At 36.8% G+C, this 15574-nt stretch overlaps 1 protein-coding gene across 7 annotated transcripts in view; it reads left to right on the top strand.

Annotated features, from left to right (window-relative positions):
• The first annotated feature begins 3500 nt into the window (after window positions 1-3500).
• Window positions 3501-15574, top strand: part of zgc:114120 (uncharacterized protein LOC619267 homolog) — a 91590-nt gene continuing 79516 nt past the window's right edge. For 5 of the 7 annotated variants that reach the window (XM_044101876.1, XM_044101874.1, XM_044101877.1 and 2 more), the window contains exon 1: window positions 3501-3656. In XM_044101876.1, the coding sequence (XP_043957811.1) occupies window positions 3575-3656 (82 nt within the window). In that variant the 5' untranslated portion in view covers window positions 3501-3574. Of the gene's footprint in view, window positions 3657-3680; window positions 3830-15574 lie in introns of those variants that run through there. The other 2 variants (XM_044101881.1, XM_044101880.1) reach the window with 2 other exon arrangements.

Raw genomic sequence — 15574 nt, forward strand, 5'->3', positions numbered from 1 at the left:
CTGGAGCATATTATTGTTCCAAGGTTGAGTTATCTGTTGTTTTAACAGGAGGAGTTGAGCTTTCATATTAGAAATAATTATTTAAGAGGATTATCCCAGTGCTTACTTGTCTTTTGCCCTGGCTGACTCGGTAGGTGCAGATCTCTGTCAGACAAACGTTCGACCAGGTGCACAGAATCATTTCCATGACAGTTTGTGGCAGTTCTTTGTTGCCAAACTGTTAAAGTTGTTTGGAAAATGAATTGGAACATAAAAGCTTGCAGACTCAGTTATAGGCAAAGTCAACTGTTTTTTGAATTTCAAATGGCAATGTTGCTGCTTTGTTTTGTGTGTGTGGAAAAATTAGAGATAAAAAAAACAGAGGTATGTTGTAAAATGACCACTGCAGCACTAAAAGTATATACTCATATGGAGCAGGTTTGTTATTACCGTATACTTCCAAAAGCATCTCAGTTGTTGGGCATTTTCAGCAGATTTGAGTTGTGATGCTAATCCAGTGTATTTCATAGAAACCCAGGCGTCTTCAGCACCATGGACCTGTTTAAAATAAACCTTGTAAGATCAGCCCACATTATGATTGACTTCACAAATAAAATGTTTTATTTATTTATTTATTTATTTATTTATTTATTTATTGATAGGCGATTGCTTTGGATGGCTCTGTCTTTCCTTTGTTACATGTTGAAGTTTCCTCTGGCAAGACATTAAACCTGTAAAGGTACAAATGTGTAAACTTTTGTGAGTGTAAATTAATCTCGACAACAAAATATTCCGTATGGGTCCTCTGGCTCGGCATGCACTTGAACTGAAAGAATGCAGTTAGGTATGCTTTCAACCTGCACACATGGAGAACACTTAGGATGTGACTAAAGTGTTGACCTACATAATGCTCTATGTCAGGTTTTAAAAAGTACACTCAAAACTGCTTGAAATGCAAAGGAAAAAAACAGTGTTTGAAGAAAAAATACTACCAATAAGGCTTGTTTCTTAGCTCAGTGTGCAAGTACAGATTGTAATGGTTACCATGATCAAGTTTCTGATGGTTATTATCACAGTTTTTATAGCAGCAGGCATTTGAATAAAAACATCGGTTTCACACTGGTGATGTGACTCTTGCTTCCAGAAAGTTTCCCCTCATCAGCAATTAAACCAGTTTTATATAAGTAGCTACAAGATACGATTGTAGATAATTTATTCAACATCTCTGTTATATAATTACCTGATAAGTTTGGAATTTTGCCTCATCCAGAAACAGAGCTGCTTAGTTTTAAAATTTGATATGAGAATTAAGAGGAGTATGAGTCTTGAGAAAATGTTCTTTTTCTAAATCTACATTTCATTAAATAATCTGTGAAAAAAAATCAAGGAGAGGAAAATGTGGTAAAATGAAAAGGAGAGGAGAACTAAATTTTATTCCTACAAAGTCTATATGTTCAGTTTATTTACCATGTCAATATCTGCGGCTACACTGCAGCAAATAGGTGACCTCATTCATTTATTTAGAATATCTTTCATTCAGACCATTTTTTTCTTAACAGGCAAGCTAACTGGATTTGGATGTTATTTTGGTTGGCACCTCGTTGTTGCTGCACAGAAGCCTTCAGTTATCTTCATTAGCCCAGCTGCTGTCCACTGCCAATGTCCTCACAGGTGACATGCAGCAGTTTACAAGGACACAGTCCTTTTGAAGTTCTCTGCATCTGTCTCTTCATCTGCTGCAGACTGTTGCTGGTGTTGTGCATGTGAGCTTTGTGAGGTTAGCGTAAGTGCATCATTCTGATTCATTATTCACCTTCTCTGGCCAGATGGAGCAAGAGAGCAGCTGCTCCTCCTGACAGCAGTCAACACTGTGTCCATGAATGTGTAATTATCTCATCACCTAGTCTTTTCTGTTTCCGCTCTGTATTTACTCCTTCTGCGCATTTCTTCTGTTTATCTGCTTTGCCTCATTCACTGAGATTTTTGTCCTTTTTTTTCTTCACGCTTAACTGTAAATATTCAGAAGGTTTGTTGTAGGACACAAACAAAAATTGCTGTTAGAAAGGTAAACAGGTAAAAAGGTAAAAAGGTAAATAACATGTGTTTATTTCTAAACACATGTTATTTTTCCCTATTTGAAACCTCCAATTATGTTTTTCTTACTTCTCCCTTTTTAGGGTGCAAGTATGTCTAGCTGAGTTGGGAGTTGAAGTGCTAATTATCTCACCACCTATGGAAGGATGAAGAGAATAGTGCCTCAATCTGAACTTTTAATGTGATTTTAGGGCAGAAAAAATAAGACTAGCTAAATGTTTTACTAATATATTCTTCTATTACCTTTAGTCTGCAATGTGGAGACAGTTGGCAGATTAAAGGCTAACTTTAAAGAGGATATTTTTTTCCACAACAGAAATATCCACCCTCTCAAAGTCCCAGTCAGTGCCATCTTTAATTTATTGCTTTATTTTATTTACCAGTGAGTCAGTTCAGGTCACCAAGCATCGTTCTGTCCACTTCACTTGCCTGTCAAAGTGCAGCATTGTGCTCATGTCGTGTTTGTTTTTTCTGTTTTGTTGCCCAACCATTTTCTTTCTTTGCTCTTGCTTTGTTTGGACCTTGGCATCTGTGTTTGTTGAGTTTAGAGAGCAAAATAAATGGAAGTAATTGAATATTCTTGGCTTCTTATTTAAAATTGTTTCTTTCGTTATGATTTCTATGCAGTCTGGAAAATTTGGGAATTTGATTTATGTCCACCCATCTTTCCAGCAGATACAAATTTTTTTTCTATCTGTCCATTTTACCTCTTTAAGTTCCCTGGATTTTATTTTGTTCGAACCTTGTATTTTTATTATTATTTTTTTTTTACAAGAATCTTGTAGATGGGTCAGAATTCTTTTCTAAAATAAATTGTGACCGAATGATTCCTTACATCTCCCCCTGTAGATCTCATTACCAGGTGTCATGGTGTGGACGACATACAGCTCCTCTGACCCTGAACAGTCACAGCGACAAGCCCTCTGTGTGTCATTAATTCATGGCCTTCAACTCTGGATTAAATTACAGTCGGCGCTAGGGCAGAAATTACTTTCAATGGTTTCTTTTTGAAGCAGGCAGACGCACACCCAACTGGAGATTAGCTTAGTCTGCAATGTTTCATCACACGTGCACAGTCAGCACCATTAAAGGTACCATGAAATTAGTAATTTATTACCATCATTAGATTCTTATTTATATGTGAGAAACATCGGCATCTTTTTTTTTTCCTGTATGTGGACTCCCCTTTATAATTAAATAAATTGCAAAAAAATGCAACAAGTCCAAATAATGATGCCCTGAATATATGCTGCAGTGTGTTTTCCTAACAAAACCCTTTGAGAACCAGAGTTAAATCCAATCTGTGTAATGACAAGATCAAAGGCAGCAGGGAGGAGACGCAGGCCCTTTAAGAGAATCGGAACGGGGAGGGCTGTGCATTCATAAAAGATGAGTTTATTCAGTGGCCATGGTAAGACATGGTTAAAAGCGCCTCTGCACTCCGGCGTGCTCTCATCCCCATCACAGACGGAGCATCCCCGTCCTGCCGAGCGCTTCACACATGCTGACAAAGCTGCGCCAGAAGCTGGGATATGGATGCTCTCAGAGGAAAGGGATAAGCCTGGACCAAGAGAAGAAACAGAGTAAGAAGGAACAGTAGAGGAGTGCATGGACAGGATATTAGGAGTTATAAGGAAAAAAGAAGATAAACTGGCGGTGCGGTAAAGGACAGTAAACTGTTTTATCAAGGCGGAGAATGGGCAATTCCTCCTTCCCAGGCATGTCCCCTCTCTCTCCGTCCATTCTGTAGTTGCAGGTATTTCTAACTTGAGTGCCTTTCTTTGACGTGCTGGGAAACTACCTCTGTTAACCACTGTTCCTTCTATGTAGCATGCCATTGTCTATGCTTGCCAGAGACCTTTGCATGTATTCTGAGGGTTAATTCAATGTGACTTTGCTGAGTGAAAGTATATCTTTGTAGTAGAATCATCTGCAGCAGGCCACTCTGCAGTGCACGAATTTAAAAATTAGGGCAGAATCTTATAGCAAGTTATTTTTCTTCCCCGTTGCTTTGGATGAGGATGAAGCTGAGTTACTCCACTCTAATCAGTTTTAAAGTACTGCAGTCTACCTGAAATGCTGGCAAAGTGCCTATAAAATGCGTTTCAGAGCGGATATCATCAGGACTGAGTATCTGAGGACGGGGGTGTGAGTGGTGGTGTGAGTGGTGGTGTGGGTTGTGTCTGGAGAGCCTGTTTACTGCCTGTGTGGATGGGAGACTGTTGATGTTCTGGCTCTCTGAGTCGACATCTGGGCTAGTGTGAAAGGGAGCTATTGATGGATTTTCTAAAGGCTGCTGTTGGTTAGACAGGAAGAGATGGGAAATGCTGCAGCTAGAGACGGCTGAGCATTACTGCTGTGGTTTAGAAATACAGAGGCACGCTTCTGTGGGCAGTCAGAAAAAATGCAAACATGGAAAGAAAATATATTCCTCAAAATGGTTTTATTGGTAGATTTTGTGCATTCTTGGGTTTTACATGCAAGATTCAAATGCATGCATGCATGAACTGCTGTCAGGTCTTTTCTCAGATTTTGCTGCACAGTTACAGCAATAAATTAATGCTTCATTTTAAGGTTTTCAGATTTTATTTATGCACGGCTCTCTTAAGATCATACCAGAGAATGGATCACCTTGGTCCTTTTCTTATTGAACTGGTCTGATGTGAATATGCTGGTGTGTTTGTCATGATTTTCCCCTTCGATGACCCAGTTTCAAGCTTCAGCTGTTTGTTTAATAGCCACATATTTCACTTTAGATTACTTTTAATGGATAAAATGTGAGCAAATATTCATCAATATTTAGTACTAAAAGTGATTAAAATTCAAAATTACTTTCAGCCTTTTTCCGGTGATGTATTGCATCACTGTGACTGCATGTTGGTGTTCACGTAAATACTGTCATTTTTTAAAATTTCTTTATTGCTGAATAGCCCAAAAAAATAAAAATTATTTTAATCATATTCATTAACAAGCTCATGGAACCAACCGTGAAAAAATTTTCAAAGTCAAATGCAATAAAAGGCTTAATCGATTTTTGGAGTTTGCAAACATCAGTTAAAAATGATTGTCACTATAAGTCATTGTTCTTGTGTAACTTGTACTGTAAATTTATTTTTTGCAATATTAATATAAACATTTTCCAGGGGTGCCAATAAATGTGGCGCTCAGATTGGGTATAATTGAAAACCATCTTGAGATGGAAGGAGAAGAAGCCTTCCCTGTAGGGTGAGGTATTATCAGCCGTGTGGTTTAATCTTCCAGAAAAAGATCCTTATCTTTGTGATTTAAATTTAATTATAATGCATGAGCAGTCGAGCTGGTGCTGCCGCTGATTTTCGGGCTGGCTGAGGCTAAAATGGAGACCAAACATTATCTTTAATCAGCGCTGATTTACATGATACCCTCCACCCCTTCCCAGCTCGCTGCACAAATCTGTCAGGAGATGAAGAGCTTTATCTCTCAGAAGTATTGGTGGATATGGTGTTTAAAAATGCATTTGTTGTAAAATTCAGCATTGTCGATATCAGAGCTGTCACATTTTGCATTCTCTCGCTCAGAAATTGCTGAAAGGATTAAATATGAAGCTTGTGGTTTAAACAGCCACTTCTCTTGAACATTTCAAACTTATCTCTTTCTGCCTCACGAGTGCATGAGTCATGTCAGCTCCTTGACACGGCGCCACCCTCCTTACCTTCCCTGGAGGGTGTGTGAGGGGCGGACGAGCAGGAAGTAGTGGTTAACAAAGCTTTCACAAATCTCCAGTGACTGAGGAGCAGGAGCAAAGGAAGAGAGACTTGTTAGAGGATCTGTCAAGAGAGCCGAGGAGCAGTGGTTTTCCCATGTCAGGCTGATCAAACATCTGGAAGGATATAGACAGAAAGATGAATGGCAGACCGAGGACTGCATTTTGCAGAATAAATGATGCCAAGTCTATGGGACTGATTGATGCAGTCGCCACTGGCTGGGGAGAACTGATTCTGAAATATCTTCTTCTTTTAATTATTTATTTAATGTCTGAGTTCTAGATATTGCATCTTTTTTTCCTTTTTTTACTTAGGCATGATTATTCTAAGCTTTTGGTGTCAAGCAAAGATGTTTTGCTTTTGGATTCAGAAGATATCATTAGTCTACTAAATTGTGGAAGCAAAAACCTAGAAAAAAGTGGCTTCCCTACAAAAAATGCAACGTCTTCCAGTCTCATAAATCTTTCTTACAATCTTAATGCTTTTCATCTTGTATGAGAAAATATGTGCAGTGATGAGAAGAAAAACCTCTTTCTGTAAAGATTCAGCTTAAGTTGTAGCTGATCCTGTTTTATTTTTTTAATGGACTCGAGTGAATATTGCTGACCGGTGTTCTGCTAATGTGTGCCTTTTGGCAGGATTCTATCCCTCATTGAACTGCATTACACTATGCATTACATGACACTACATTAACAACAGTTATTTGTATAAAAGGAATTTTTTTTACATGCTTGAATAAACACATGCCCGGCAATTATGCTTGACTAATCATGCTGGACTGATGCAACCCAGGTCAGATATATTCAAATCTTTATTTTTTGGCATTAGTTTTTATCTGAAATGTGATTTATTGTCATTAATGTGGTTTATTGTGCTGAATGAATAGACAATAGAAAACATAAATGATGAACAGCAAATTAGTAATAATAATAATAATAATAATAATAATAATAATAATAATAATAATAATAATAATAATAATAATACATCTACATAATTTAGCACACATTAGGTGCTTATTGGGCTTTTCTTTCTTTGAACTCTGTGCTTTATTGTTTTTTTTTCCCCAAAAGATATTTAGGGAGAGAGTCATTCAGCCTTGAACACCTTTACAACAGTGTCAGCCAGATTTTTGAAAGGATTTTCTTGTAATTTAATGGCATCATTAGTTTTAAAAAACTGCTTTGGTGAATGTAAAGTGGTATGAAAGTGTTTGCACACTTCCTATTTTCAGAAAAAAAAATAAAGGAACTTGAAAAGTGGGGGAAATGCTTCTTCAAAGCCCTGTATGAAAAATAAAAATCGGTAACATCTAGTTAACTGAACTCTGGCTTTAAATTGAGGCATTCAAGCATCTTAGGGTGTTTTATTGAATGAAATTGAACTAAGGAGAACAATAAAATAATCCTATAGTGTGTATGCTGTATTGAGGGTTTATGGTTAACAACAGAGATGTGAGTTGAAAGGTGAAAGCATTGATTTGTCATTCCGTTAGCCATCATCTGTGGTCATCACAGGTCTTGCACAATCCTACAGTTTTTGTTGAATACCGAGATAATATTTGTGGCAACTCACCAATGTTTTCCTAATACTACTGGGTGTATAAAAATTAGCATTTGTTTCTGGCACATTGTCTTTTAAGTTGTTGTTCTTTCTTTGTTTTCTTTTAAATCAGAAGTCACAACAACTTACTTCCAAATTGCTTGGGATGAGGACTGCATTTTGTTTTGTGTCTGTGTATGCTGCACACATCAGTAGAGTTTAGTAGTAGCAATGGTTGACTGTTTTTGTAACAATGTATTTCAAAGGTTTCTAAAGTGTAACAGTACTTCAATCCAGGTGAATAAAATATCTTTAGATGCTCTGTAAGGGTTAAGTTTGAAGTGCTGCTGCTCAACTGCCATGTTTGAGCAGCTGAACAGACTGTAGGACCTCTTTAAAAAAGACTCCTGAATGCACTACAGGGTTAGCCGGGTTATGTATATTTTGGTCCAACATGAAATCATGGGGAAAAAAATAATTAAAATAAATAGATTACTGAGTCCACTATGTTATTTCACTTAATCTTTTTAAAATTAAAATCTTGGTCCCAATCATGCAGTAATGAGGTTTTGCTGCAGCCTGGAAATCCCGTTGACTTTGCGTGGAGAAAAATCTGTTTCTTTTCTTTGTCTGAGTCACACTTAAAAGGTTTCTTTGAAGCAGATCTGAAGTTCCCTGTTGTGAATATTGTTTTGAAGATTCCCCGCATGTTGTCTTCCCGAGCCAATCAACATTTCAGGCTGCAGCTTTCAGATTTCCACATTTCAGTTGGATGTGGGTAAATCTGGGAGCAGGAGGTTTCTTTTTGTACAGGCGCTCGGCAATTCGCCGTCATTTTCATCATTCTTTTGTAATCCCGTGAAAGAAGTTTCTGGGACATTTAAAAGCATGTTTTTCTCCACCACAGAAGGCAAAATCTTTCATAGGCTTTGTTGCAGCCATCACTCTGTGAAGGGAGGTGTTGGGAATTGTCTCGGGAATGTGCATTTTGAAATGTGCGAGGTTTCTTCAAGGTCTTTCTGCTGTTGCCACATATTGAGATACTTTCACTGTTCTGAGATGTTTAAATTCAAATTTTATTTAAAGAGTGGATGAGGACTGTTTCTTTTGGTATCTATTTTTTCTTTTTCGACTTTGAGATATTTTTTACTCCAATAGAGGGCAACCTTCAGATGGCATTAATGTCACCAAGCCTCAGGAAGCAGAAAAGAATCTGCCCTGATATACTTCTGCAGGTAAAGACTTTGTGTAAATAAATACCTTCAGTGTGTATTTTACATTTGTGGAAACCAGAAACTCTCTTCCTGAAAGCCAAATCCTTTTTGCTAAATCACCATCACTGTAATTCAAGGATTAGGGCTGCTGTTTTAAACCAGATACCCTCAAATAGACTGGAAGTGTGACGGAGTCTTTCTACTGCTACATTGCCTTGCAAAAGTGATTATACTTGTTGACCTTTTCTGTTTACATTGATATTCAAACACGTATTTATGAGATGAAACACTATTATGAAGCAGTTTTGGACTTTGTTATTGGTGGCTCGCTCTTGTATGTGAAAGAAGTATCTTGTAGCTTCATATTGCTTTTGGGTTTGTTGAAAACATGGGCTCCAATTAGAAGTCTATCTTCATCCCAACAACATAGTTTTAAGAAAAAAGTTGTACGTGGAAATATCTTCCGATTTGGCAAAAATTTTATCAAGTTTTAGTTTACATCTTAGTTTTTTAATCCCATCCTAAAACAGTCTCTGCTCAAATAAACATCACAAAGTCTATAACCAACACAGAGTGCCTGAATGCGAAGGAGTACAACAAATCATATGGCACAGACAGAATTGGGAAAATAGCGGTCTGGCTTTCAGTGAAGACGTCATTATGGAGGAAAACCACTTTTTTTAACGAAAATGTAAACTCATTAGATTAATAAAATGATCATTATCTAAAATATAGTTCTTTCAAAATGTGGACACAAAATCAGAACTTGATTTTCAAAACCTGGCAGCAAATTGTGGCTGACACTAAGTTATAGATGATGCACCAATCAGGAGATCAGTTTTAATCAGAAACTTTGATATGTATCAGTTAAAAATGCCTTGATCTCGACCTCAATCCAATGTCGGGGATTGGATCAAGAAATCTCTCATCTCTGTATTTATTTGCATCTTGAGTTCCACAAATTTTTTTGACAAGATTTTCTACTGATCTTTTGAAAATCAGGCTTCTGTGATTAAAATCTTCAGGACCGACCCAAAAGTTCTCAGAGGTTTTAAGGTCAGGACAGATGTGTGATTCTTCCTGAAGCGATCTTTGACAGTTTGAGCCAAATGAATCCTGGCGTCGACATTTAATGTTTGATCGGTGCTCAAAATCCTCACATAAATTAAAAAAGAAGCCACTTGCTACCTTGGTTCAGATTAAATAAATTGCTGCCATCTAAGACATGTTAATCATGTCTGAACATTTTTGTTTATTTAATGTTCTTCCCCAAATGCTTTCAAAGAAGTGTTGAATTTAAACTGAAATCCAGATTTTATTTCGTAGAGTATAGTTAAGATGTATAATTGCAGTAATTTGCAGTCTTGAAACGATGAAAATCTCTTCAGAAATTTGACATTAAATTACAGGCAATAATCTTCAACCCATTCTGTCATCTTCAAAGATGAAATGAACAAAACTACACTATATGAAGCAAGCAACACTTGAGAATGTTTCCTGCTGCATTGCATCACCTGTTTTTCCAGCAGTGTTCTGTTGTTTAATACTTGAGATGACCAACAGCGTTGAATCTGTAAAGTTCTGTCTCACTTAATTGCTTCAGTTACTTAGTTTGGGATTTCCTGTTTCATTTTTTTTTATTAACCAGATCTTCTTTTCGCTAAGGGACAGGTATATACTGTAGGTGAATGAGTGCAACACACGTGTTGTAATAGCTTAGATTTTTGCCTGATCACGTGGCATAATCTTTCACTGTGATCCTTAAAAAGAAAACAAACTGCTCCACTACACTATCGATTAAATTGACAGCAAACAGCACGCAACATGTTGCTCCTCTAGTGATTAGATAGAAGGAACAAATGACAAGGCTCAGATGAAGGGTCCGTTCTTTGGAGTAGTAGAGTGTCTGAAAAGAGGAAATGATGGGGAAATTATGGAAATAAATAATGAATGTAATACAGGGGGGCGGCTAGGTTTCAGTTAGGCCTATTGCAGTGCTGCTGTTGGAGAAAATACAACAATTTAGGCAAATATGAACGGGTCAGTTTATATTAACTTTGAGAGCGAGTGTCTTTGAATAAGTCACTTTTTTTCCAGTATGAATTATATTGATATTTTTTGACAACCCTATTTAAGAGTCTGGGGAAATTGAAATTGAAACTTCTGGATTTGATATAAATACATTTCTAACAAACTGTCTCGTGGTATTTAGCGAATAGAAAATAACTTTGATAAATCTGAGTCACTTAAAACAACTTCAGATTTAGAAAAAAAATGTATTTTATTTGGCGTATGTAAACTTCTGGTTTCAACCGTAAGTGCTAACAAGTTTTACTGACATTTCTCTTCAACTTAGAAGTTGCTTATGGATTAAGATGTAATTAGCTGTAGTTCTTCAGAAAACTTTTTCTCAAAAGGTTCAAAAGTAAAACAATAACAAAAAAGTTGATCAGTCATGCTTTCTGCTTCTTTGTTCATATTTTAATGTTCTGTCTTGTTTCCCAAAGCCTATAGCTAAGTTCACTGACATGAATGTAGTTAAAAAAGTACACTTTTCTTTCCGCATGGAGTAAATCAACAAAGATAATCCATGATTAATAAGATCCCTCAAAGGAACACGATGCCAGGTTTTACAGTTCCAGATTGAGTTCAGTTATTAAAGTACAAAATTTCTCAGTTACATTAAAATCCTTTTCATTATCAGCCCCCCCCAGTTTTTAATGTCAAGTGTGAGTGTTTTAAAACATAGTTTCTTTTTGGTGAACGATGAAAGGTTGTAAACACAAATTCTTGCTGTAAATGTTTTATTTATGAGATGACTTATTTTATGCCAAAGTGAAGTAAGATGAGTGTTACAGCCTCGGCTGCATGTCATGAATAATGATCTTCACTTTGACTTTTTCAGCACTTGGTTTGACCGGGTTTTTATTTTAAAAATTATTTTCTTTATGTAAATCTTTTATCTTTTTTCCCCCTTACATGCATTAGCAGAAAGTCCTTCAACTCTGCTAAGGAGCATATCTGTTATAACTTATAAAGGGATTAGATCTTGTCTTAATGGTTAGCATGCTCCTTTTTTAAAAGTGGATATAGTCTCCAACTCTTTTAATTGCTTACACAAACAGAAAATACAAAAGGTGATGATCCTGCTCTGCTTTATTTTCAGAAAGCAGATTCAAGGGTAATTTCCATCTATGCAGACTGTTGCATTGCATAAAGAAACAAAACTACCCACAGGATCTCTAGATCTCTAAGATCAATTAGCTCAGTTTAACCATTTCATATTCTACATTACAGAACAAATTTCAGCCCTATAAGAATAATCTGAACCTACATGATTGTGATGTTGCTGAAATTGAGATGAGTACATCTGATGTAACTTACAAATTTTCCTGCATTTATTTGTTATAATTTACATTGTCATGATTGCTCTTCACTCCCCATCAATAGAAATAATAAATTTACTGACAGCAACTCAATAGACAATATCTTATTTTTGGGTTGTGTTAAATTGACGTTGTCTTAACGTAATCAAGAACAAGTTCACTTTACAAAACATTTGTTACTTCAAAACTAACTATATTTATCTATTGGGGAAAAAAAACTAGGCTTGTTCCCAGCTTGACAAATATTCTTACTTAAAAGATAAAAATAACGGCTCTGTTAGTTTATACTGGTCGAGTGTAAATGTTAGAAGTCAGCAGTTTTTTCCCCTGACCGATTTGTCTTTGGGGTTGCAGCAGTTTAAGAGGTAGAAGAAAGTAGTTGTGCATTTTATTGTTCTGTTGTTGTTGCCTCTTTTCGGTTCAGAAGTTTAATTCACTGTCTGGGATTTTTTTTATGAAGTTAGATACCATTTCTTTTGGTAATTCTAGCAAAGTTGCAATAAAAAGGTGAGGATCTGTTGTACTTCGTGGTAAACAACATTATCCTAAACAGAATTGCTTGAAATTGTTGAAATTATCTTGAAATGGTGAATGGCTACAGTTACAGCTGCACATTAGGGAATTTCATACTGGTTTTATCTCAGAGTTTTATTTTTTCATTTTTTCTTTCTAATAAGTTAGTCTTTATCTTCTTACTCTGAACTTTTTTTTTGTCCGTCTGTATAGTGCAAACAGGATGTTGCTCCGCTGACTTCCTGTAACATATTAAGTGATTAGTTTTACATGTCACCAGATTCCTTTAGTAATCTGGATGCAGACTTTCTTTGCAGTTGCTTACAAATATAGAAAATGCTGAAGGAGATTGTGCTCTGAGCAGTTTATGTGATATTTTTAGCTGTGCTATCAGCTTTAGCAAAGAGAGGCAGATTGTCCTACCACAGTCCGAATGCAGTATGAATTCAGTTTGTTTAACTGACAATGTCAACATGTCTTATATCTAATTCACTGTACACAAAAAACAGGCTCATGTCATATCTGATTATCTACAATGTAACTAAAAAAATAGTAAGCCAAAATAATCCAGTTGCATAGTCCAATATTCTGGATTTCCTAAAGTCTGACTCCTTCTTAAAAGTAATTGAGTACAGTCTATAAGAAAATCCCTCAGCTCTACATTTATAAGTAGAACTATAAGTAGACATAACTAACATATACTCCTGTCAAGAAGCCACGTTTTTATGTGAAAAACACAAGACCCTAGATAAATCACATAAGAACTTTTTTACGCTTTAATGTGTCCTGCAACCTGTCAAGTCAACATTTTCAATCGGATTCAGGGCTAGGTTTTCATATTTTTTTTTTTTTTTTAATTTGGTGGTAAGCAATCTTGCAATTAATACCCCTGTTCACTGTTGTATGGATAGGAATATTAAGACTTGTGTTAATCTACCTACAAGAATTCAGTAGGAACTGGTTGTAGATCTATTGTTTTTTTTAAAGACTTTCTTATTTCTCTTTTTAATATTTTAAGCACTGCTGAACTAAGTGCTATCGGACAGGAGAGAGGCAGAGGAGGGGCGCAGTGGCATGGATAATCCTAGGAAATGTTATTCAGCCTTAAACACACTGGAGATTGATGATGTGAATATTCTTCCATTTTGATTATGGAACAGCAAGATACAAGATGAGACCCTGAATGTAATTTATTATAGTAATAAATTATGTTGCCATATTTTATTGATTTTTATTTTGGCATCTCTAGTTTGTCAGTCTGGTTGCAGCTTGTTTTAGCCTTTTACACAAAAGTCCTGTAATGGAGAACTGCAGGCTAGCGTGTTAGTGTGTGTTAATGGCTAAATGCATTCATGGTCCATTACCTCACTGTTGTACATACTGGATCTTAGTGGCAACAGAACTCTACCGATCCACCTGACAAGCATTTTTAGAGTCCCTCACCAAGGCTTTAAAATGACTGTGGAGTGCAGTAAAGAAGCTTATATCTGCAGGCTCTTTGAGACACCAAGGGTTCCTTACATCAGAGTAAGGTTATAGCATGAAAGGAAAGGATTGAAGGAAAATTGAACCTACTTTCTGATTAATTGGGCTAATCATCTGATCATTTCTTTTTCAGGAGGTCAGTTGATCCTTAAATACAGGAATGAAATAGACTGCAACATCATTGCTAAAGTAATGGATTTGAAACACTGAATTCCACACCCTTGATCCTAACAGACATGCACCATAAGGGAGAGAAGCACATAAAATGACAGATGCAGTAAACAGAACTCAGTTGCATTTGGTGTGCACTGATCCATATGAACTATGATGCACCATATTTTGTACAAATCCAACTTAATTCCACATGTGGGAGAATTTTGGAAACTTCTGGTGAGCAACAAAGGATGCATTTCAAATTTCATGCTTCATTTAAACCAATCTCTGTTCTTGTATGTTAATTTCTATTAATAAATTCCCATCATAGGGAAACACTTAACTCAATTATATTGATACCTGCAGTGGTTCATTTCTATAGTGGCCTCATTTTATCAGGCAGCTGATAAATTAGCTGTACAACACTGTTCGATGCTTAGAAATGAATCCTATTGGATCCGAATGTTGTCATGATGCTGAAAGACAGGGAAGAAGAAATGTCTGCAAACACAGAGTGTTAGGAAAACATGCCTATAATCTCCTGCCATGAAATCTGCAAACAGTCTCACAGTTGGATTTGTCAGACTGCAAACCACACACACACTGTGCCTTCATATGGTGTTCTTTGTGCAGCTCCCACTTTTCTCTGCAGCCTTTAAACAAGGATTTCATAAGGGTGACATGTCTTGCCTATCCTCCATATTTCTGCCACTCGGGCCCCCACCCTATCCGCCCTCAGCCTATCAGAGGCTTTCTGCAACAATATGGGCTTTTTTCTTCCTCTTCCTTCTATCTCTGTCTACACAATCTGATTTTAGCTGCGTTGAAAGTAACATTTTCTTCCTATCACAACATCACTTGTTCTTATTTCCTTCTACCCTCCCCACCCCTGTTTTTTTTTCTTTTCTGCTCTGTCCGCTAAGCAGAAAATGGGTCCAGGCGCCCTTTCAGGCTGTTTATATATATATTTTTTCTGCTATCTATCTTTATAATTGACCAGTGAGGGGAAATGTGACTGTGATCAGTGTGATGCTAATACATTCTGCCAATTTGACACACTCATAATCCAGCAAGCTTGAGTTTCCAGCCTACAGTCATCATAGGGAGGAGAGTGTGTGTTGTCGTTGGTGCATCGTAGCATCATGGATACACAGAGGAGTGGGAGGGTGGGGGAAACACTTGAGCTAAAATGGGACTCTGGAGTGTTTGAGTGGGAGCAGAGAAAGAGGAAATTGGTCTTAACTTGCACAGACACATGATATAAAGTGAGAGACATATGGATGGAGAGAGAACGTAATCACCCTGAGTCTTTCTGTGTGCTGCTGTTTGCTCTGGTTGTGAGAGTCAAATACACCTGGAGGACATGTAGCAAAGAGGATCGACTGATTTCTGGCATGAAGGCGTATTTGTGATAAAAATGACCAGAATATGGAAAGTATGACAGAGGATCTGTATTTTATTTTAA

The sequence above is a fragment of the Gambusia affinis genome, linkage group LG20, assembly GCF_019740435.1.
Source record: "Gambusia affinis linkage group LG20, SWU_Gaff_1.0, whole genome shotgun sequence".
Classification (NCBI taxonomy): domain Eukaryota; kingdom Metazoa; phylum Chordata; class Actinopteri; order Cyprinodontiformes; family Poeciliidae; genus Gambusia; species Gambusia affinis.